Genomic DNA, 21,806 nt, shown 5'->3' with positions numbered 1-21,806 from the left:
GGACTTTGCATGTTCTCCCCGTATCCCCTAGGGTAGGTACCTTCACAGGGAGGGAGAGTAGTGCCCAGGATTACAGCGTAGGCAATTGGCACTGGGTGAAAAAAAAGAAGTATGTTTCCTCCTGACCTCTCTATGTTGTGGTTGTGTTTTCAGCCTGTCCCCCCAACCAGTACTTTGACCTCTCTATGTCGTTATGTTTTCAGCACGTACCTGTCCCCCCAACCAGTACTCGTGTGACAGTGGCCGCTGCATCCCCATCTCCTGGACGTGTGACCTGGACGATGACTGTGGAGACCGCTCGGATGAGCCTGCGTCCTGTGGTTAGTTTTATTTTATTTGTATTTTGTTGCCGTGTTCATACAGTAAAGACTGCAAGTGGATCCTGAATATGACAAGCAAACATATTTGGCTGCACTACATAATATCTATGTCTTGTCTTTAGATTGGTACCTGTCCTACACAGTCAAATAATAACACTTAAAAGTATTTAACTACCAACTTATATAGTACTGTACTTAATAATACAGTGAATAGCAAACAAATTACAATGTACAAGATTACAATACGTCATCATATGACCACATTGTGATCTTATAGATCTGCTATTTTGGATGTTTTTGAATTCATTAATTAATGTATTGGTTTACAGTATTTATTCTTAAGTTAAGTTGAAAGTGGTTAATTCACTTTCACTACAGTACTACTACTACTGGTCTGTTCTATGGATAGTATGTGCACCCATCAAATAATAGTTACGTTATGTGCGCGTGTTTCTCCCCAGCCTACCCCACCTGCTTCCCCCTCACCCAGTTCACCTGCAACAACGGACGATGCATCAACATAAACTGGCGCTGCGATAACGGTTAGCATCCTCTTACAAGGCTCTCTCTGCCTTCCTTCTGCAGTGTGCCTAGCTGTGAATGAATGAATGCTAGACACCTAGCTGTAAATGAATGAATAAATGAATGAATGCACTGTCTTCCTTTGGGCTCTTGTTGTGTGAGTGTGTTCATCAACCTCCTAGCTAGTAGCACGCTGCTTCCCCTTTCGTTTTGTTTGTGTGTTTGTGTGCGTGCGTGCGTGCAATGCATTCTCGCTCCCAACACGGCAAACTGGTGACTTATTGGGATGGATTTGACCAAACGTCAAAGGTTTGACAGGAAGTTGTTGACTAGGAGGAGATATGAGTTAGGATTCTGTCCCTGTCGGGACATTAACTCGGGTAGGAATACGTCAGTCCGACGTCTCATTACCCCGACTACGTGGCTATGCGTGCGGTTAGGGTTAGGGTTAGAGATAGTAATGGGGAGAGTCGGACCAATGCAGCGTCGGAGTAATGCGTGTCGGAACAACTCTACGCACACATTAACTCGAATGTCACTGAGTCTGCTGAAGCAGACTTCGTCAACACCTCGCAGCTATTTTTGTCTAAAGTTCTCCTCGGAATAGGGATACGAGGGTTCAAGTTGTTAATTTAAAATAATGATCCTATCACACAAGGATTTGGCGGCCCCCCTGTAGTAACTCCGAGGACCACCTATAGGGGTCCCGGACCCCCTGTTGAAGACCCCTGACGTACAGTATTAGGCCGTTTTGGGAGTGAGAGTCTGTTGGTGTGTCCATGTGTGCGTGTAGGTTTGTGTGTTGACACCTGTCTTTCTTTCGAATGTCTTTTGTTGTTCTGTGTCGTGTTGTATTTTGTTTTTCTTCTACATGTTTGTGCCCGTTGGCCCACTCCTCTGTCTTCCCATTGGTTGTGTCTTTCAGAAAAGGATTGTGCGGACGGCTCTGATGAGTTGAATTGTCCAAACCCGACTGGTTAGTGCATAGATCAACATGCACCGTTAGCCATGATGCTATATAGCCTAGCCTACTGTACAGGCAGCCTGCTAGGACGGGCCTCAGTTAGCCATGATGCTAGCAGCTAGCCTATAGCTTCATATAGACTGTTAGGACAGGCCTCAGTTGCAGTTACAGAGGCTGCTTGGCCACTAACAGTGCCGCATGGCCGCAAGGAAAGCTATACTCATGTTACCCGCTTCATAGTTCAGAAAGACACGTACTTCACCACCTCAGTTGGATTCCTAGTGGATCAAAGTACCCATTATACCAGGGACGTTGTTAGCTATCGCCCCTGTTGGGTGGAGACCTCATTATGTCCAAAACTGTTACTTTTCAAGATTCAAATTCAAGAGCTTCAAAAGTTGCAGATCTACAAGCTCAGTGTCACTTCGCGCCACGTTTTGAGCTTGATGATCTGCTACTGTTGATGCTTTTGTGTGACGCTTTGGTATATCAAATAATATACAAATATGGAGGTTTCTGCACCAACAACGACAACATCTTCCTAGTCTCGCACAGCCAGATGATTGTACTCATACAGTAGGGTCAGATTATTATGAGATTATTATTAGTGACGGTCACTTATCTCCCGATTAGGGAGTCTTACTGGTTATTATAGGAATGCCAAGGACCTATTTGACTACGGAGTGAATTCACATGCTGCTGATTATGACATTAGTAAATTAGCTACCATACAGTTGCAGGACATACTGTAGGTATATATAATTTAGCACTTAAGTTATATTTAGTTAGTTTGGGTTTTATTTTGGGATGCTCTGCTGCTAAGCTCAATGTATCAGCGCTGGGTACATTCCCTCATGGTGCATGGTGTGATCTATGCAATTTCTGTCATCTCTCTCTACCCTCTCTATCTCTCTCATACTGTTTTTGATTAGTATTTGTATTTTATTTCCTGTACTATCGTTAGCCTCGTAGCATAATTGCCTGAGTCATGTTTTTAAGGTTTTCGGTGACAAAATGATAATCTGCCCAAGTCATCTAGGTGACTTGGGCAATCAATGGCAAAAAACTAAAAAACAAACAAATTTTGCCTTTGGTTTATGTGTGCCTAACTCTACTCTCCTAATACTCCTGATTCCAACATTTCAAAATAAAATTCTGCCTAGGTCAAAAAGTTGACTTAAAAGCTATTTCATTTTGGCGTGTAACACATGTTCTTATTGGCTGAGGACATAGGCAATGAGGCACAATGACGCAGCAGTGTTAGGAGAGTAGAGTTAGGCAGAAATGTCAATTGGGCAAAAAATAAAATAAAAAAAGAAATCTTGCTATGAGGCTAATGCTATTATGTATTAAAGATGGGGTGCCATGATTTTCCCTCCCAAAAAAACATGATGATCAGGTATTATAATTATACTAAGATTGTTTCCAAAAAACACAGAAAGTGTTAAAATTATGTTTTTATGTGGGCACACCCACCAGTCCATTAAGTATGCCTATCGCCAAAATAAAAGTCTGGGTTTCCGAGGCTAGGTAGGTGGTGACCCAGCTAGCCACACCCACAGTGTTGGGTGTATGGTAAAAGGGGAGGGGATGATTTTATGATGTCATTAAATTAGTGTTTTTCGATCAGGCCTTTTGACTCAGAGGCTTTCAACTTTCAGGAAGTAACAAAACATACACAGAGAAGGCAAATTTGCACCTTACAACCCCACACCGTGGTCTATTAGAGTAATGTTAACACCATAGACATGTGCAAAACAGAAAAAGTACAAAACTATGGCACCACCTCTTTAAACAAAAGAAAATATATATATACATTTCCACCTTAACAACAAAATATAAAGCCCCGGAAGTGCATGTGAGTGAGTGTGCGCGTGTGTGTGTGTTTGACCATGGCTGTGTTTCAGATAATGACTGTGGGGACAACAGTGACGAGGCGGGCTGCAGCCACTCCTGTTCCAGCACTCAGTTCAAGTGCAACAGCGGACGCTGCATCCCCGACTACTGGACGTGCGACGGAGACAACGACTGTGGAGACTACAGCGACGAGACCCACGCCAACTGCACCAACCAGGGTGAGTAGTAGGCCTAAAGCAAGAGTGGAAACTAAGCCTTTCTTATCGTCGTTGTCGAGCGGAAACCTCGTATCTCCAAGTTTAACATTTCTACGTTCTTTCGTAAAGTAAAGCCCTGCTTCATCATACAAGGCCGTCGCACAAAAGTAGAGAAAACAGCAGATCTACAAGCACACAACGCCTCGCAGAGTACAGACCAGTACAGAGTGAAAGGTCAAGTTTTACAAGTATTGACGGTTCAAGTGGTTAAATATCTGATAACACAAATTGACATGAATCCAATTAATACACTGATGATTGTGCTGTCAAAAGATGAAACTACATGGAATCTATGAACAGGTTGTGGGGGTCCCTGCTTCATCTCTCTCTCAACTAAGGGGTCCTTGGCCTGAAAACGTTGAAGACCCCTGATTTATTGCAACAAATGGAATACAGTTAAACTTGGCGTTTAAGGGATCCGCGTTCGGAGATGTTCCCTGAATGTTGTACATGCATGCCTGCAATCCAGGAAATCTGGGAACTTTAAGCAAAACCCCCATAGGGATACAATAGATGTACAGAAGCAATACATCGACATATTAGCTTGAATCAGCAGACATACCGTAAAATCACAAGTATTTGAGCCTATGCAGCTAAGCAGCAGCTGATTGAAGACAAGCAAAGCTATAGTGAATGCAAGCCATATTTAAAGGAGCCTCCCTTACTGGCCGTGAGCTCTGATTGGATTATGATAGTGTGATGTAATGATCAGCAGATCTGTGAACGAGGAAAGGATCTGACTGACAGCTGATTGCAGCAGAGGCGGGCGAGACTCACATGTCCTGCATAAACTAACGCTATGCTTCATTTGTCAGTCATCAGGCGGCCCGGAACCATCGACCGGAACCTCCGGTGCCGTGCACCTCCAGGGTTCCCGCGGGTCCTTAAAAAGTCTTAAATTGTCTTAAATAAAAAATCGTGAATTTAAGGTCTTAAAAAGCCTTGAATTTGACCAAATCTGACCGTAGGTATTAAATTTGATGATGGTGTTTTTAAGGCTCATGGGAAAATTAAGCCATAAACATTTGTGCGTATTCATTTGATTTGTTTATTTGATGTATTAATATCAGACGATGAGAGATGGCTAAAAGCTGAAGCGAGCAGCAGTCAGTGAGAAGAGGAGCTTGTTTGTTGTTCTCAGCTCCGCCCATCATTTTGGAGGTCCTCCAAAATGATTCCCTCTTGTTTAAAATTGGTTTCAGTTGGTATAATCGTTTCTTTTCTTTTGGTATAATAAGCGTTTGGTATGTTCATCTTTTAGTCTAAGAAATTGATTGATTTGCATCAAGTGAGGAACAAAAAACACCACCACCAACCACAGTTATTTATTTATTTTCTAAACCGGATCACACAGATTATGAATACCTGCTTTCCTTGGCGGTGGAGTCTGGTGACGCGAGGTTAGGATGAGCGTAAAGCACGAGTGTAAAGCCTTTATTACATTTTCTTTTATGCTTACTCGTGACTCCGCCACACACGGATGCAGGCTTGACGATCTTCAACAAGCGCGTTGAGCAACACGTTTCAGTGGTGACTCTCGGCGACAGCGTTAGCTGAGCAAAATCGGCTGTTTTGCAAGTTTGTGTGTGAACGAACGCAGCATAGACCTTGAAGGCCCTTTCCCACTGGGCACGATAACGATAAAAAATATTGTTTTCAATTGAAGTGGATGGAAGCGTCCACACCATAATGATAAAGCCATCATAATTGATGTGAACGCCAACATATCGTTATCTTTATCTTTATCGGGCACAGTGGGATAGGGCTTTAAAGGGCTAGTTCACTCGCCAAAATAGTTATTTTATATCAATTACGCGAGGAGTGGGAGTCACGTGAGGCACGAAGCAAGATGGCTGCATGGCACTGAGCCCTGAAATAGTTTCCTTCTTTTTATATATTTTCTAACGCATAGACCATCAGTTTTTCAATTTTGATACGGTCAAGGATCCAGGTTTACACTATGCACCCATTTTCTGATCCGTTTTCTCCGAAAAGGCAAGATTCAGACGGAGGACAGCATGCTAGCGTTCTACCAGTGGACATACAGTAGCTAAGCTAACACAACAAACAATAGAGACGCAGATGGCATCATGGCAAGGAAGGGTGAATTCTACAGTGAAAGATGCAATTGGGCAAGCTCTAGACCCCATTCAGAAGAGTTTAACAGAGAATGGTCAAAGCGCTGAAGGGACAACTCAGGGCTCACGTTAAAAAGTTTGACACGCTGTCCACCTGAGTTGTTGGCCTGGAGGAGGACGTGTGTAAAATCAAAAATCAAAAGAACAAAAAAACAAAAACAAAAAAAAATGAAACATAACTCCGGCCACACACCGTTGTACTAATGAAACATAACTCCGGCCACGCACTGTTGTACTAAAGAAACACAGCACGCCACTTGGTCAAAATTCATCCTAACAGGTACAGACTGACAGACAAAGCGAAACATAGGGATGTGGCACCACTGCTCCAAAAAAAGAAATCGAATTTGAATTTTGCATACTTACTGCACAACTTATAATTAAACACCTAAGGTGATTGTCACGCTCAAAATGCTGATTTTAGAAAAGCTAGGTAACAGTAATATTTGTACAATTAAATGTCAGCAAATCAATACTTATTTGAAAGGTCTGCGTTCAGGTACACCTACTAAATTAATCCGGTTGTGTTTGATTGATAGTATACTTTATTAGCAATTTTCAAACAAAAAAAGCACAGAAAAGTACAGTTCAATACAAGGTCTGTCAAGAGGATTTTAAACCCAAGAAAGCCTATGGCTTTTTGGGGTCCTTTTGTACTCAATTCATCGAAGAACAACAAGGGAACTGTAACTGTACAGTAAGTGACCTTTTAGGTAGCAAGCTTTGGGGCCACATTGTAACTTTGGTGTCGTTGCCTAACAACTGCAACAGTTTTGCACGGTAACCCGCTGTGCCTGAGTCATTATTGGTTAAATAAACCAATGTTCCCATCATGCTTGTCATCCTACAGTATATGGGAGACACCATGTCACAGCATGTAATTAAGACAGTGGAAATAGCCTCACTATCTGTCAACACGCCACCAAGTTTATGTCTTGTGGCGGATTATTTTACTTTGTATACTGGTAAATTCCAAAACAGAAAAGCACCTAAATTGCTGCAATTTCCGGTCGGAAACCAAAACTCTGTTGTGCAAGACTCCTCTTAGCCAAGAATAAAGCAACACAAGAACACTATAGGGACTCAAATGTTGATGGATGGAGCTGGGGATTTTCGGGACAAATTGTATCTTTTTCTCTGCCACCTGCACTATGGGCAAGAGGTCTGTAATTCCTGCCCCGTGTGGTGGCAGCTAATGGGCCTGCTGGCCGGGGGTTGGCTCGCCCTTCGGAGCGCACCCAGTGGCACAGATGGATGTCTAGACATGTTAATAGAGGACAAAGGAGGGCACGCAGGCGGGCAAGCGAACCTCCTGCAGTAGTGGCTCTCAAACATTACCATCTCAAGGACCTCCGTGTTGATATGGACCCCGCGTCTGAAAAGAGTTTGATCAAAGGACTCCCTTAAAAGGAGAATGTTTGTGTTTTACACTTTGAGACAGGCCGTTTTGACCAACCGCGCAATATGGGAAAAGAAGCCGAGATATAATGCATTCTTCTGCAGCCAGGATGAAGGGAGTGCGGGGCTTACCATGGTAACCAAGACCAAGACGTGCAGGGACATCTAAGCGGGGCTGCGGCACTTCTTCACGGGGGGAAAGGTTAAGACACCTGAGGACGTCTTAGGCACTCCATAGGTGGGAAATGACAGTAGAGAGATATGACCACTTTCAACCTTGGGCATAGGACATCATCATAGGTGGAAATGTCCAACGCCCCCAACCCCTCAATCAAAGCCAACCGATATTTAAGCGTTCATAGCCCTTATTGTCTTATATAGTGATTATGCCTGTTAAATCAACCGTACAGACTGTCTACATGCAACGGGCTGAGTGGTTAACGATCCCGCCTAGGGAGCCAGAACTCCTCGATGTCCCAGGTACGATTACAGGCCAGCAATTTGTCTTTGGCAAGATTCTTAACCCCTAATTGCTGTGCGATTATGAATTCCATGTTATGGGATAGACCTGCTTAACCGTGTGTTATTGGCTCGCTGGCAGGCATGGTTTTACTGAGGTTAGGGTTAGGGTTGGGTTTTAGACATAGTTTTAATGAGTTTAGGGTTAGGTTTAGGCATTGTTTTAATGAGGTTAGAGTTAGGTTTGGCAGAGTTGAAAAAACAAGAACTGTCAATCACAGCGACTACTGGCCAATCACAGCAGGTTTTGCCTAGAACTGTGACGGGATCCATAATGACTCCCTCTAATTGCTCCCCGAGTGCCGCACAATGGTTGCTCACTTCTCCTAATGATTATAGCAGAGGTAAATATACAGTGACAAAAAACACCTCAAGGAGTGGGGACTAATATTAGTATTATTAGTAGTATTATTAGTAGTATTATTATTATACAATCTGACAAGAGAATGTTAACATTTACCTTAGGAGTGCCTTTTTGAGCGTCTTGGAAGGAGCTAAGCTCCAACATCTGGCTTTGTCTGGGCTCTGAAGCGTGGCCTACATCTTGGCACAAAGCACTCAAAGCTTGTTGTACGCCCAGGGTCACATTGGCCAATCTTCGCGGGACGCTTAATGAAATGAACTCAGACTGTAAATAGCACCGCTCACTTCACACTAGTTGTGATTTTATTAATCCAATATTGGAATGTTGCGTTCAGGGGTGGCCAGCTCCGCCATAGTCATTTGGTCATCGTCCTCGTTTTGTCCTTCCCTCACCGTCTCGTAGTCACCCGGATGCCAGTCGGCGGCGTCCTCGTGTTGTCCTCTCTTCAGGATCTGGATGTGAGTGTCCAGCCTCTGCTTCAGCTCCTCGGAGCACACGTCCTCCTCGTCCAGGAAGCGAGACACCATGCTGGCCGGCAGCGAGGCGGCCGGAGGACTGATGTTGTTGCTGTTGTTCTGTGTGTTGTCATTGTCCTCTCTGGCCGGCGGGTATGAAGCCTCCTCCTCCTCAGACCTGGAGGAGCCCTGGCCCTCGGGTAGTAAATCGCCCGGCAAGGTCAGGGCCCTGGCCAGCCTGGCGTTGGAGGAGCGTGACCAGGGAGCGTCCTGGTCCTCCTCCTCGCAGCGGTTGCGGTTGTTGGTGCCACGGTCCTGTGAAGAAGACTGCGGCGGCTGTTGTTGTTGTTGTTGGCCCACGGTGGCCCCGGCCGCATAGCTGGGCAGAGCGATGTCGCCGTTCTCCTGGCAGATCTCCAGCAGGGCCTGGACCTCGGCCAGGTCCCGTCTCAGGTGCGCGTTCTCGTGCTCCAGGCTGCTCAGCGACGACACCAGCTCCTCCCTCGATGCGTCGGCGCTCCTCGTCGCCGCCGCCGGCCGAGGAGCTCGAGCCTCTTCCAGCTTCTTGACCAGGTTGTTCAGGTGCTGGTTCTCCAGCGTCAGGTTCTCCAGCCGCAGGTGAACGTCCTTGCTGGCGCCGGCTCCTTTTTTGGAGGAGGTCAGCGAGGCGATGGTGCGGTCGCGCTGTTGCAGGTCGCTGAGCATCGTCTTCCTGGTCTCCTCTGCTTCTCTGCTCAGAATCTCCTTGGTCCACAGAAGCTCCTCTATGAGCTTGTTGACCTCGCCCTGGATCTGTTTCAACTCGTGATCCTTCTTGTGGTTGTCGGCCTTGAGGCGCTCCTCGCAGGCACGCAGGCTGTGGAGCTGCGACAGGGTCTTCTCCAGTTCCTGCTTCAGGGGCCCCACGCCGTAATCCTGCCACTCCAGTGCCTGGAACGCTTTCTCCTTCGCTTGCAGCAGTTCATTGAGTCTGGCTATTTCATTGTGTAACTTTTGCGTTTGACTTCTGGCGCACGCGCCGTCATGGGGTGGCTCTCCCTTGCCGTCCATGAGCATCCGAAGTGGTCGGAGCTGATTCAGTTCCACCTCTTGGGAACGTGCGTTGTCCTGGGCTCTCTCCAGCTGTGCTTGCACGTGCTGCAGCTGTGCTTTGGCCTTGGTCAGCTGCTCCGCCAGGCTCTTCCTTTGGTTCTTCTCCGACGCCAGCTGCTTGAGGTGCTGGGCCTTCTCCTGCTCAGAGCGCTTCTGGTGTTCCTTGATCTTTTCCGTCAGGCGGTTCACCTCCCCTTCTATCTCCTTACCCTTCATCACTCCTCTGCTCGGTTTCACCATTTTCTTGTAGTGTTTGCATTGAAGCTTCTCGTTCGTCAGCTCATCGGTGACCGTCTTCAGCGTGGCCTGTTCCTCCTGCAGCTGCTTCTGAAGCACATGCAGCTGCTTGTGAAGCTGCGCAGTGTCTTGGTTCTGCTGCTCGACGAGTTCCTGGAGCTCCTTCTCCCATTCGTTCTTCTTGCTGTTGACCATGGCGTCAACGGTCCGGACAACATCTTTTAGCTCTGGAAAGCTGCATTGCGGCGGCAGCTGAGAGCTTAAGTCGTGGTTTTGCAGAAATCCAAATGACATTATTCTTGACCGAAACTGATCTGAAGGTTAGTCTCATCTTACAATAAATGCGAGTTGTAAATAATAATGGAGGTTTCTCCCATAACACATGCTTAATCAACACTAGTTCACGGTACCTGGTTCCTTCTACGTGTCTTCGTAAATCTGTATCGGTGTGACTGTTGACGTCTAAATGCATCACATACTTGCAACACCTTATATAGAGGTTGGTCAACACAAACCTGTTGTCAGAGTACACAGTGTGTTACTTAGAGGCTAGCGATGCCAGCACCATGTTGTCATGTTGATGACATCATCACTTTTCAGGTTGAAAGAGATTATGAGATGTTGTTTCTGGGCCTCCTAATTTACCACAGATTCTGCCGGAGATCCTGTACAAAATCCATATTTGTGCTCTGTTCTCTAGGAAAACATAAGCCAGACATAATATATAATAAAATACATGATTCTGTCTTCTTTCTGGAACTCAAGGACATCAGCACCGCAACGCTCCAATGCACCTTCTCATCATTGTTCTCTCTCTCTCTCGTTGCAAATTGTTTTTCCGTTCTTATTATTCATCCGCTGTGTCCCGGCTCTTGACCTTTTGAAGACCATTTGATTGGTGGTCTTACTTGCTGATGGACCAATTGGATGACCTCTAGTGAGGCGTGGAGGTGATGTTGAAAGCTCAACCGTAACTCTTTGAACAAACACCCATTGTGGAGGTCGAAGGACACTGCTTTGCGTCGATTTGACCACTGTGTCAGAGATGAATGTGTGGCTTTTACAGCTGCCACCAGGTGATGATAGATGCATTGTGTTTAGTGAGTGAAGCAGGCAGGCAAGTGCAATCTGTACATGTTGCTCACACTTTCCAAGCTATTACCTCCGACAATGGATAGATTTAAAGTTCTCAGTCGCCACAAATTATTTCACTGAATTGGATTCCATTAGAGTTCATCGTGTCCTTCTCTAACGCTAACTCTTGGCCTTCTCTAAAGTCGGGGTCATCACTATGTCCGTACATGGACATAAAGTGTCTGTGGCAAAGACTTTGCCTTGTCTGTGGCAAATTTTCAATTTTCTTTTGTTTCATTCAAATATTTGTACCGTTAAAATGTTCTTATTCTGATCAGACCCAATTACTGAATGTCAAGTCCACAGGTTTTCTTCAGAATACATGCATATGACACCGATTTATTATGACACTAGATTTAGTATTTATACATTGATTACAGTTTACAGTTTACAGTTTAGGCATTTAGCAGACGCTTTTAATCCAAAGCGACTTACAATAAGCAGGTAATACACATCACTATTATACGCACAAGATAATGTCAGTACATTAACAACAATAACAAATGCATAGGAATATCTATCTAGAAAGAAACAATAACATAGGTAGACCACGCACCTAATTAGTAAAAAACTTCTAAAACCTAAAAATAAATGCTATCTAGCTTCATGTATGGTCATTGATGGTTGATTGATTGATTAAATACTTTATGAAAAGTTTGCAAATAGTACAGTGGTACAATTATACTTTGGCATTGAAAGGATAAAGGCCCATTCCCACTGGGCCAGATAACAGATAAAAAAAATCTCTTTCTCCAGATAAAAAAAAATCTCTTTCTCCATTCAAGTGGATGGTAAAATACAGATAAAAAAAAATCTGTCACAGATATATTTTTTTTATCTGTATCTTACCATCCACTTTTATCTGGAGAAAGAGATTATTTTTATCTGTTATCTGGCCCAGTGGGAATGGGCCTTTACACAAGATGCCAGGTTCATTTGTAGACCTGGCATCCTATAGTGTGTATAGTTTCAATGTACAGATTATAAATGTTTTGATATCATACTTTTTAGACTGATGATAGGTTCTTGGTTTACCTATGATCCCAGATTACTACTTATTTATATCACCTTGTGTTTACCTTGCTGTAAATTGCTCTGGATTAGGAGCGTCTAATGCATACATGGGCAACTGGCGGCCCGGGGGCCACATGCGGCCCCCACCTTCACTTAATACGGCCCGCAGGTTAATACTGGAATACTGATATATTATTGATTTCAGGTGTTACTAAACATGATTAATTCCAAAGATGACCTGCTTTAATTCCGTCAGTCCATATTAGTAGCTTAAAGACTAGTATAGTACCTGTAGTATTAAAATGTATTTTTTTTATGTCCAATGTATTTCTATTTAGATTCATGAAGTTAACATGAGTATATAACTAAATGTGTTTGAAATTAAATCAAAATGTTACATTTCAGGATTCCAATTCAAAATAACAAAAAATTATTAAGGATTCCAATTCAAAAGAAGCAAAAATAGCTGATCTACAAGCTCAAAACGCATCGCAGCGCGAAGCGTTTTGCAACATCATCAAAGTCCCTCGACATCATCAAAGTTGCCCACCCCTGGTCTAATGCCTAAATTGTAAATTGTCATATTCAGATTTGGCCTGGCAAAACCAAACAAAACCTAACCTCTTCACTACCTTGTGTGTGTGTGTGTGTGTGTGTGTGTGTGTGTGTGTGTGTGTGTGTGTGTGTGTGTGTGTGTGTGTGTGTGCGTGCGTGCGTGCGTGCGTGCGTGCGTGCGTGCGTGCGTGTTTGTGTGTGTGTGTGTGTGTGTGTGTGTGTGTGTGTGTGTGCGTGCGTGCGTGCGTGCGTGTTTGTGTTTGTGTGTGCGTGCGTTCGTGTGTGTGTGTGTGTGTGTGTGTGTGTGTGTGTGTGTGTGTGTGTGTGTGTGTGTGTGTGTGTGTGTGTGTGTGTGTGTGTGTGTGTGTGTGTGTGTGTGTGTGTGCGTGCGTGCGTGCGTGCGTGCGTGCGTGTGTGTCTCCTCAGCCACCCGGCCGCCCGGCGGTTGTCACACGGACGAGTTCCAGTGCCGCATGGACGGGCTGTGCATCCCGCTGCGCTGGCGCTGCGACGGCGACACGGACTGCATGGACCTGAGCGACGAGAAGAACTGCGAGGGCGTCACGCACATGTGTGACCCCGCCGTCAAGTTCGGCTGCAGGGACTCCGGTGAGGATGAGGGGACTCTGCATTTTGGGCCTAGAATTATTGAATGCTTTAACCAGTGAAAAATAGCAGATATACAAGCTCACAGCGCGAGCTTGTAGATCTGCTATTTTTTTTAAAGTCATGAAAATGTGTGCAAATCTTTGAATATATGCAATTTTATAGTGAACGTTTGTAACTCAAATTTTGCTTTTGGGTGGTCCTTGGAACTACAATATTTTGTGATATGAATATTTTTTTACAGGGGTCCTTCACATGAAAAGGTTTGAGAACCACTGACATAGACCATATTCACACCTCGGCCATCTTGGATCACCTGAATTCCTGGGATAGCAGCCTGCATTACAAACCATTGTGAACAATGGAGCGATGGTCCCAAAATATGAGTTCTATTCAACCAATTTCTTTTGACCAAATTGACAAATGGGCAGATATCAACATCAACATCCCCAAAATGATTAAATAGAAGGGTATATCCACAATATTCATGGTGGTTAGGTTGCAGTGTTACTCTGTACAAAGAGGTCAATTGAAATACTAATTCACATTTGGAAGACAATAGAACCCTCGCTGGCAGCAGGGGAGGGAGGAGGTGTTGCTCTCCTGGGCCAAAAGAGAGAGAATTTACCTGTCAATTTCACTGATAAATGCAGAGTGGAAGTGATTTCTTTTCTTTCAGTCACCCGAATATTAAGGGATTGTTTTCTTGCTCCATGTGTCTGGGCAGCGCGCTGCATCAGCAAGGCGTGGGTGTGCGACGGGGACAGCGACTGCGAGGACAACTCGGACGAGGACAACTGCGAGGCTCTGGTGTGCAAGCTGTCCCACCACGTGTGTGCCAACGACTCCACCGTGTGCCTGCCCGCCGAGAAGCTCTGCGACGGGACCAACGACTGCCTCGACGGCTCCGACGAGAAGCTCTGTGGTACGTAGTACAGTAGTGGTCAAACTACATTACCCACGACTGACCCTTTGTCAAGTCCCGCCCCGTGGTTGTGCCTCTCTTCGTTTGCACCTATTGGTTGCTGTATCTTGGTTGTCTTTTGAATAAAATGTCATTTAGTTTTAGTCATTATTTTGTCACCTGAAAAGTTTTAGTTTTAGTCAAATTTTAGTCGACTAAGTATCATAAGATTTTATGGCGACTAAATCTACAGTTGATTTAGTCAAATAAAATATATTTTGGCAGGCTTTGATGGCATCGTAATGACTGATTTTACACTTGATTGCGTTGTGAGCTTGTAGATCTGCTATTTTCAGCATGCAACACCTGAGAGCAAACAAACATAAAATGACTCTCTCTTCAGCACTAGTCCCTCTCTAACGTTTTAGTTGGTTTTTATTTTGTTGACAAATTGTCAATATATTTAGTCTTAGTCATCACAACTTAGTTTTTATTTAGTTTTTGTCAGTGAAAAAAACTCAGTCGACAAACATTTTTCGTCATAGTTTTAGTCGACACTGCTCTCCATCCACATTGAAATAACAGGTTTTCAGTTGCTTTGTATTGATATTCAGTGGAGTCAATTCTTAATATATTCTTAAACTTGGTCTCAGTAAAAAGGAACATATCTCATGACTGGGTGTTCTCTGCCTGCTTTTTCCTCCTCCTCCTCCTCCTCTGTGGCAGACCTGTGTTCGCTGGACAACGGCGACTGCAGCCACAACTGCACGGTGGCGCCGGGCGAGGGGGTGGTGTGCTCGTGCCCGCTGGGCATGGAGCTGGGCAAAGACAACAAGACCTGCCAGATCCAGAGCTTCTGTGCCAAGCACCTGAAGTGCAGCCAGCGCTGCGAGCAGGACAAGTTCAGCGTCAAGTGTTCCTGCTACGAGGGCTGGGAGCTGGAGCCAGACATGGAGAACTGCAGGAGCACAGGTAAGCATAGTGGTGTAAAGCAGTGCTTTTCAAACTTTTTAGCTGGGTGAAAGCCACCCAGCTCTAGAGCTGTGGTTCTCAACCTGTGGGTCGGGACCCCCAGGGGGGGTCCCCAAATTATTTTGTGGGTCCCCAGATGATTAACTTAATGTGCAACATTGTTCTCTCACTCAACAGTAAACAAACCAACGTACAGTATAAGTGTATGCACATTTCTTAAGTGACAATTTAAGGACTTTTTAATACCCCTAAAATGACAAATTAAACACTGGCCAAATTGTCAAATGTTAGAGCCAGAAACTGTGAAAATAGCCGATCTACATGCTCAGGCGTTGTGAGCATGTAGATCTGCTATTTTCACAATAGAACCGTGATATACAAAATGTAATGCCTCAACTCTTAGTGCTCGTAGGATGGGGGATCCCTAGTTAAAATATGATGATTTTGGGTGTCGCGGCCTGAAAAGGTTGAGAACCACTGGTGTAAAGCAGTGGTTTTCAAACTTTTTAGCTGGGTGAAAGCCACCCAGCTCTAGAGATAGGCCGTTGGTTGTTCACGCATGACCGTCATCAGTGATCACTCGGAAATGCATAATCCACTCCTCGCATTTGCGGAGCTTAGGCTCAGTTTATGCGTTCCTTTCTATTGGATGGTGCACTCAGGCTGCAAAGGACTTGAAAACAAGCGCTTTCGCTCTTTGCCCCCACCCCGTAATGGTTAAATGCAGGTGTGTGTGACCATGTGTGTGTGCGTGTTTGTGTGAGAGTGAGTTAATGCCTCGGAGACAGAGAGAGAGAGAGAGACAGTATACCGGTACAGTAGCGTAGGGTGACCAGACGTCCCGGTTTGGCCGGGACAGTATAATATTGAATTAATAACTTATACAGCACTGTTTTCCAAGCACTGGGTCTCGAGTCTCGACCCACGGGTGGGTTGCGATTATAGCATAGTAAATTGATTGATTGAATAATTTATTAGACAGAAATACAAAACAGTCAAGTACATTGGTGTAGCTGACTTTAATATTCTTTCCATTGCGTCGTTCTACACCTGTGTGTTCGCTCTACGCACCAGGGCGTCTCGACTAGAGAAAAAAGTCTGTTTGAAGCAGATGAATGCTTCCCTGGGGAGGAGACAGATCTAACTCTCAGCATTAGACGAACACTTGGGATTTTGCCGTGTAGATAACGGAGACAACTACAGTATGCAATTATAGAGAACATGATAAAGAGTTGAGAGAGAGAGAGGGAGGTATGGAAAGAGGGAGACAGACAGACAGGCAGGAGAGTGTTTTTTGCAGGTCTTTCATTTTTGCAGGTCTTTCATTCCAAGTGTATCAAAAAAGCAACTGTGGGTTAAGCACCGTTGGTCCGACCAGTTTAACATTCACCAGGTTAGCATTCACCAGCGCCAGCAGGTTAGCATTTCACCAGGTTAGCGATCACCAGCGTCGGCGGGTTAGCATTTCACCAGGTTAGCATTCACCAGGTTAGCATTCACCAGCGTTGGCAGGTTAGCATTTCACCAGGTTAGCATTCACCAGGTTAGCATTCACCAGCGTTGGCAGGTTAGCATTTCACCAGGTTAGCATTCACCAGGTTAGCATTCACCAGCGTCGGCAGGTTAGCATTTCACCAGGTTAGCATTCACCAGCGTTAGTTTTTAGTAAGGGGATTTTCTAAGATATTTGACCAATCTGCGAAGTAAATCGTTACCAAGAAATTTCTTCACCAATGTGTTTCTAAAGGTGTGTACAGTATTTTCTGGACTATAAGGCGCACCTGACTATAAGGCGCACTGTCAATGAATGGTCTATTTTCAAACTGTTTTCATATATAAGGCGCACCTGACTATAAGGCGCACATAATAGACGCTACCGTTGCGTTATGCATCAAACAGATGGAGCTGTGCTAAAGGGAATGTCAATGTCAATGAATGATCCATATATAAGGCGCACTGGACTATAAGGCGCACTGTAGTTTTTTGAGAAAATTAAAGGCTTGCGCCTTATAGTCTGGAAAATACGGTAATAATATGTACTAAAAGGTTGAAATTCAACTCCCGGGGGAAACCTCATAAAAAAACTGATTTGTGTTTGTATCCCATTAATTTAATATACAGGAAAAAAAAGAAATATATATGTGCTTTAAGTAGCATGTGAGGGGTCAAACTAGGGTTTTTTCATGATGCTGAATCCATTGCAAGCATTTGTTTTGCATGAAAAACATTCATTGGGCTGAAAACAGTCCCACAAAACGATGGCTTAGTGATGAATCATCACTTTTCACCGTTTTGTAGGGGCCATTTGTAGCCCACGGAATGTTTTTCGTGCAAAACAAATGCTTGCAATGGATTCAGCATCATTAAAAACCCCTAGTTTGACCCCTCACATGCTACTTAAAGCATATTTATTTTTAGTATTTTTTTCCTGTAGTAAAGTTAATGGGACACAAACACAAATCATTTCTTTTATGAGGTTTCCCCCGGGAGTTGAATTTCAACCTTTTAGTAAATATTATTACACACCTTTAGAAACACATTGGTGAAGAAATTTCTTGTTAACGATTTACTTCGCAGATTTTCTTATGTTCCCCTTACTATTTACTGAGGTCAGGGTTAAGGTTAGGTTTAGGTGTATCTCCGTCCCCCTGACTTTCGGCACCTCCGCGCAGCCAATCACAAGCTTCCGCTGCCTGAACCGAGTTGCTTTTTTGATACACTCGGACTGAAAAAACACTCTCCCCAGACAGGCAAACAGACAGGCAGGCAGGCAGGCAGGCAGACAGACAGACAGACAGACAGACAGACAGACAGACAGACAGTAAGTGTGTGTGCGTGCGTGCGTGCAGCCCTCATGCATCATGGCTCCAGCGCAGTGGCGTCAGTTCAGAAAAAGCTAAGGTATGGCAACATGACTGGTGTCTTGCACGCGTGCCTTCGCGCGCGTGCAAGACACCAGTCATGTTGCCATACCTTAAGAAGTACATTCTATTTCCCCCCGTTTACGGTTTCTTGGGCTGGATATGGCAGCCTTGAATGGTTGTTCAAGTGCAGCTAAACTTGGCATGTTAGTAAACGTGCCACAATACCTTGTTAAAGTGACCATTTTGTAAAATGTTGTAGTTATTTTACTGTAATTTAACAACATAATACAGATAGACAAAGAGACATTCATGTATTTATATTTAAAGGTAACTTTTATTTCCCCCCCTGGACCCAGGGTATGGCAGCTGCATACCCCTGCCATACCCAATTGACGCCCCTGCTCCAGCGTGCAGAAGTATTGTGGTTTGGGGGGTTTGGGGAGCAGACAGAGGAAGGTCCTGCCCAGGCAGGAAGCTCTGTGTGGTCAGACAGCAGAGAACCACCACACACTGCTGCTCTGAACTTACAGAGAGCTGGGGAAGGAAGAGGGGCATCCAGTATGGCAGTGGTTCTCAAACTCTGCAGGCATGACCCCCAAAATAACCTGGGGGTCCTGACCCACAGGTTGAGAACCACTGCAGTATGGAGGATGACAGGGCAAACGTTCATAAAGCAGAGAAATGGAGAGAAGCTCAAAAACGCTCTGCATCGCGTTTCAAGCTTGTAGATCTGCTCCTTTTGACACTTTTTTGTGACGCTGTAGTATGAGCATGTATGGAGCGTTAGTTGGGTTATAAGTCGGTAGCGCTGTTGCCTCACAGCTAGAAGGTCCTGGGTTCGATTCCTGCTGGGGACGTTGTGGGCACTGGGGACATACTTGTTCCCTCCTCTGTGTAGTCAGTGCCCATACCCTAGGTGGGGTTGGCAAAAGGGCCTTTCTGTGTGGAGTTTGCATGTTCTCCCCGTGTCTCCTATAGGGTAGGTATCCTCACAAAAACATGCTGTAATCCTGGTCTCTATACTGCCTCCTCCTGGCCAGCAGGGGCTCCTGATGGAGGGGAAAGGAACTGGTTGGAATAACGTGTTCTTGTTACTTCGGTTTCCTATTCCGTTCCTTGTTACTTCCGTTCCGTGTTACTTGTTCCTTCCACGCGCAACGTCCAGCTGGGGAAACTCCCCCCTGTCAGATGATAAGAAGCGGCTTGGTCTCCTCATGCATTGGTTCTCTCCCCAGGGTGGCAGAGGGAGTTTAGCATCCAGTATTACATTAGACAATTGACACTGGGTGAATAAAATGGGTTACAATAGTCGTGGGGTAAACATTTTAAGAAAGACAAAGTAACGTTAATTTACTGAAAAACACAAAAAGTTAGAAGGTGGAGATAAGAGGTTTCTGCCTGCGACAGCAACGATTTATGACAATGTCCTTCCTCCTCCACTCTCCCAGGTTGCTGTGAGTGGAGTCTCTCTGTAGTGCTGAGTCATTCATCACTTCGCTGCTGGACACAGATAACTGTCTGACACATTTACACCGCCGTTCAATTACACAGGATTAAGGCCCAGTCATCGCCGGTGTCCCGCTCGCCGAAAATAGCCCGACGTCCGAAAGCTCATAATGCTGGGTGGATGCGACGCGTCATGAGCTTGGAGATCGGCTATTTTCATTAAGGCTATATAACAGAGCTGCTGTTTCTTTTGTCGCCACTTCTGTCATACGGTGCGACGTCGGGTGCATGTTTACGCTTGCTGCAGTCATTTTTTTCTGCACCACACAGGGCATGTTGACTACGTGTTTGGAAGCAGCTTTTTTGACAGTTAATTAGGCCTAGAATTATTGAATGCTTTAACCTGTGAAAAATAGCAGATATACAAGCTCACAGCGCGGCACCGAGTGCCGCGCTGCGAGCTTGTAGATCTGCTATTTTTGAAAAAGTCGGGAAAATGTTTGCATATCTTTGAATATATGTATTTTCAAAGCGAACGTTTGTAACTCAAATTTTGCTTCTGGGGGGTTCCTGGAACTAAATATTTTGAGATGCGGGTCCGTGGCCAAATAAATATCATTTTGGGGTTCCTTCACATGAAAAGGTTTGAGAACCACTGACATAGTAGTCTCTCAAGAACAGACTAACTGAGCTCCAGTTAAGTGAAAAGGACCTTTTCTTTGACGATGGCTGGCCAGATTGCTGACATGGAAACATAGGTTTTTCAAAAAGTCTTCGAAGCATTCAAAAGACATGCACTTATAGAATCGGGTCAAAATTCTAATTTTCACGATTTTTCAAAAATAGCAAATCTACAAGCTCGCAGCGCGGCACTCGGTGCCGCGCTGTGAGCTTGTATATCTGCTACTGTATTTTTCAATAGTTAAAGCATAAAATAATGATACACAATAATGTGTACCCGTTCTGAATGGGTTAAAGAAGCACTTGGCCCATCTGTAACCTTGTGTGTTCAATGTTCAAATCGCCTCTGTTGGGTGGAAACCAAAACCGTTACTTTTCAGGATTCAAATTCACAAAGTAGCAAAAGTAGCAGATCTGTAAGCTCAAAACGCCTCACTTCACGCCGTGTTTCGAGCTTGTGGATTTGCTACTTTTGATGCTTTGGTGCGCGTATGATTACGTAGGGTGTTAATTTACGGGGGGGGGGGAAACTATTCAAAACGTTTAACACTTATGGTGCCAACCCCGAGTTTCCCGAGTGGCCTTGCCAAGCCCGAGTTTCCCGAGTTGGAGGTTTTTTTTGTTTGTTTTTTGCTCTTCCTACTCACCTTACTTCCAACTTCCGCTTTCGGCAACATCGCGATCGCGAAATGCATGTTTGACTCCTAGAACAGCCCATGGGAGCTCCCATGGCAGCCATGTTCGTTTACATTTGAAGAAAAACACTATAGCCTATATCTTTTGAATGCCTGAACAGATTTCCAAGTAGATTTTTTTGTTTGAAAGCTGTGAATGGCGTGCACACGTTTGGTGCATCATCCGTGCATTATCTGTGCATGCATCCGTGCACGTTAAAAGGTATGATTCTGGCAATTCTGGCAATGGAAGATATTGAATATTTTAATGCTTGGCACCAAGCAGGATAAAATATCACACATGTCCACTGGCTCTGTGTGTCAGAGATTGACTGTGGACAGATATGACGTCATCGGCAGGGAGAAAAAAATTAAGTTTCATTCATGCTAACAACAACAAGGTTTGTTTGTCCTTCAAGCCACAGTGTTTTTTTTTTACTCATAATCTTTTTTTTTTTCCTCCCCTCACTCCAGATGCGTTCAAGCCGTTCATCATCTTCTCCAACCGCCATGAGATCCGTCGCATCGACCTGAACAAGGGCGACTACAGCGTGCTGGTCCCCGGCCTGAGGAACACCATCGCCCTGGACTTCCACCTCAGCCAGAGCGCCCTCTACTGGACCGACGTGGTGGAGGACAAGATCTACCGCGGGAAACTGTCGGAGAACGGAGGTGAGCCCCACCCCGCCCAGCCCCGCCCGACATGGCTTCAGTTTCATCCCATCTCATCAGGGGCGTCACACCAAATTCTGGGCCCTGGGTACAAGGATTCACTGCGGGCCCCCATGAATGTTAACTATTGAAAAAGATATACAAGCTCACAGCGTGGCACA

The 21,806-nt window shown here is 44.9% G+C and overlaps 1 protein-coding gene across 1 annotated transcript in view; it reads left to right on the top strand.

Annotated features, from left to right (window-relative positions):
• LOC308286965 (low-density lipoprotein receptor-related protein 1-like) overlaps positions 1-21,806 on the top strand; it is a gene marked incomplete at both ends in the record, with an annotated part of 303,935 nt that overhangs the window by 165,531 nt on the left and 116,598 nt on the right. Inside the window, 7 exons of the mRNA XM_080728087.1 lie at positions 204-320; positions 782-862; positions 3,714-3,881; positions 13,253-13,435; positions 14,160-14,357; positions 15,063-15,308; positions 21,448-21,645. Coding sequence (XP_080584213.1) covers positions 204-320; positions 782-862; positions 3,714-3,881; positions 13,253-13,435; positions 14,160-14,357; positions 15,063-15,308; positions 21,448-21,645 — 1,191 coding nt within the window. The remainder of the gene's footprint in view (positions 1-203; positions 321-781; positions 863-3,713; positions 3,882-13,252; positions 13,436-14,159; positions 14,358-15,062; positions 15,309-21,447; positions 21,646-21,806) is intronic.

This window comes from Nannobrachium achirus (assembly GCF_963921795.1).
Source record: "Nannobrachium achirus genome assembly, chromosome: 6".
Taxonomy (NCBI): Eukaryota; Metazoa; Chordata; class Actinopteri; order Myctophiformes; family Myctophidae; genus Nannobrachium; species Nannobrachium achirus.
Note: the sequence above shows the minus strand (reverse complement) of the source record. Positions and strands in the feature narration are given on the sequence as shown.